The 1,974-nt window shown below is 59.2% G+C and overlaps 1 protein-coding gene across 1 annotated transcript in view; it reads left to right on the plus strand.

Annotated features, from left to right (window-relative positions):
* Nucleotides 1-1,952, plus strand: part of BOP1 (block of proliferation 1) — a gene marked incomplete at its 3' end in the record, with an annotated part of 5,562 nt that extends 3,610 nt beyond the window's left edge. Inside the window, exons 5-7 of the mRNA XM_018575692.1 lie at nucleotides 1-178; nucleotides 1,605-1,766; nucleotides 1,847-1,952. Of these exons, the coding sequence (XP_018431194.1) occupies nucleotides 1-178; nucleotides 1,605-1,766; nucleotides 1,847-1,952 (446 nt within the window). The remainder of the gene's footprint in view (nucleotides 179-1,604; nucleotides 1,767-1,846) is intronic.
* Between the last annotated feature and the right edge of the window lie 22 nt (nucleotides 1,953-1,974).

The raw sequence follows: 1,974 nt of genomic DNA on the forward strand, positions 1-1,974 counted from the left end.
GATCCGCCCCCGGAAGCCCCGCGATGACGCTCCCGCCTACTATGATCTGTGGGCGCAGGAGGATCCCAACGCCATCCTGGGGAGACACAAGATGCATGTGCCGGCCCCGAAACTACCCCTCCCAGGGCACGAAGAGTCGTATAATCCCCCCCCGGAGTACCTGATGACGGAGGAAGAGGTGAGTCTGTACGATGGTGACGTTCCAGTGTCATTAAAGGGGAACTCCGGGCACATGTTGGGGTGGATGAGGAGGGGGAGGAGCCTCGTATTCCCTTCACTTCCTTTTCCAAAGAACAAAATCTGACTTTTCACCGTTGTCACGGGAAACCATTATCTGAAGATTTCACCTCACTTCCTGTCCCAGAGAAGGTGACCATGGAGCAATGTCAGTAAGAACGGGGTGTCAGTGTAGAGGGTTTGGGGGGTTCTGGTTGGTCCGGATTCCTCCTGTGTAGAGGGTTTGGGGGGTTCTGGTTGGTCCGGAGTCCTCCAGTGTAGAGGGTTTGGGGGGTTCTGGTTGGTCCGGAGTCCTCCAGTGTAGAGGGTTTGGGGGGTTCTGGTTGGTCCGGAGTCCTCCAGTGTAGAGGGTTTGGGGGGTTCTGGTTGGTCCGGAGTCCTCCAGTGTAGAGGGTTTGGGGGGTTCTGGTTGGTCCGGAGTCCTCCAGTGTAGAGGGTTTGGGGGGTTCTGGTTGGTCCGGAGTCCTCCAGTGTAGAGGGTTTGGGGGGTTCTGGTTGGTCCGGAGTCCTCCAGTGTAGAGGGTTTGGGGGGTTCTGGTTGGTCCGGAGTCCTCCAGTGTAGAGGGTTTGGGGGGTTCTGGTTGGTCCGGAGTCCTCCAGTGTAGAGGGTTTGGGGGGTTCTGGTTGGTCCGGAGTCCTCCAGTGTAGAGGGTTTGGGGGGTTCTGGTTGGTCCGGAGTCCTCCAGTGTAGAGGGTTTGGGGGGTTCTGGTTGGTCCGGAGTCCTCCAGTGTAGAGGGTTTGGGGGGTTCTGGTTGGTCCGGAGTCCTCCAGTGTAGAGGGTTTGGGGGGTTCTGGTTGGTCCGGAGTCCTCCAGTGTAGAGGGTTTGGGGGGTTCTGGTTGGTCCGGAGTCCTCCAGTGTAGAGGGTTTGGGGGGTTCTGGTTGGTCCGGAGTCCTCCAGTGTAGAGGGTTTGGGGGGTTCTGGTTGGTCCGGAGTCCTCCAGTGTAGAGGGTTTGGGGGGTTCTGGTTGGTCCGGAGTCCTCCAGTGTAGAGGGTTTGGGGGGTTCTGGTTGGTCCGGAGTCCTCCAGTGTAGAGGGTTTGGGGGGTTCTGGTTGGTCCGGAGTCCTCCAGTGTAGAGGGTTTGGGGGGTTCTGGTTGGTCCGGAGTCCTCCAGTGTAGAGGGTTTGGGGGGTTCTGGTTGGTCCGGAGTCCTCCAGTGTAGAGGGTTTGGGGGGTTCTGGTTGGTCCGGAGTCCTCCAGTGTAGAGGGTTTGGGGGGTTCTGGTTGGTCCGGAGTCCTCCAGTGTAGAGGGTTTGGGGGGTTCTGGTTGGTCCGGGTTCCTCCAGTGTAGAGGGTTTGGGGGGTTCTGGTCCGGGTCCATTCCATGCTCAGTATAAAGGTTCCGCCCTCTCTTTCCTTCCCCAGAAACTGGCCTGGGAACAGTTGGACCCTGAGGACAGGAAGTTGCCGTTCATCCCCAAGCGTCATGGCAGCCTCCGCGCGGTTCCGGCATTCGCCCGCTTCATTCACGAGCGGTTTGAGCGCTGCCTGGACCTCTACTTGTGTCCCCGGCAGAGGAAGATGAGGGTAAGATGACGCCGGAGGGATGATCCCTACGAGGGTTCCGAGTCCCCGCTCCCCGTAATCTCCATTTCTCTCATCTCTAGGTGAACGTGGATCCCGAAGATCTGATCCCCAAACTGCCCCGCCCCCGAGACCTGCAACCCTTCCCCACCACACAGTCCATGGTAAGAGCCGCTACACTAACCTCCCGTCACTCCAACTCCCCCACTGC

This window comes from Nanorana parkeri, unplaced genomic scaffold, assembly GCF_000935625.1.
Source record: "Nanorana parkeri isolate BGI_ZX_2015 unplaced genomic scaffold, ASM93562v1 scaffold4410, whole genome shotgun sequence".
NCBI lineage: Eukaryota > Metazoa > Chordata > Amphibia > Anura > Dicroglossidae > Nanorana > Nanorana parkeri.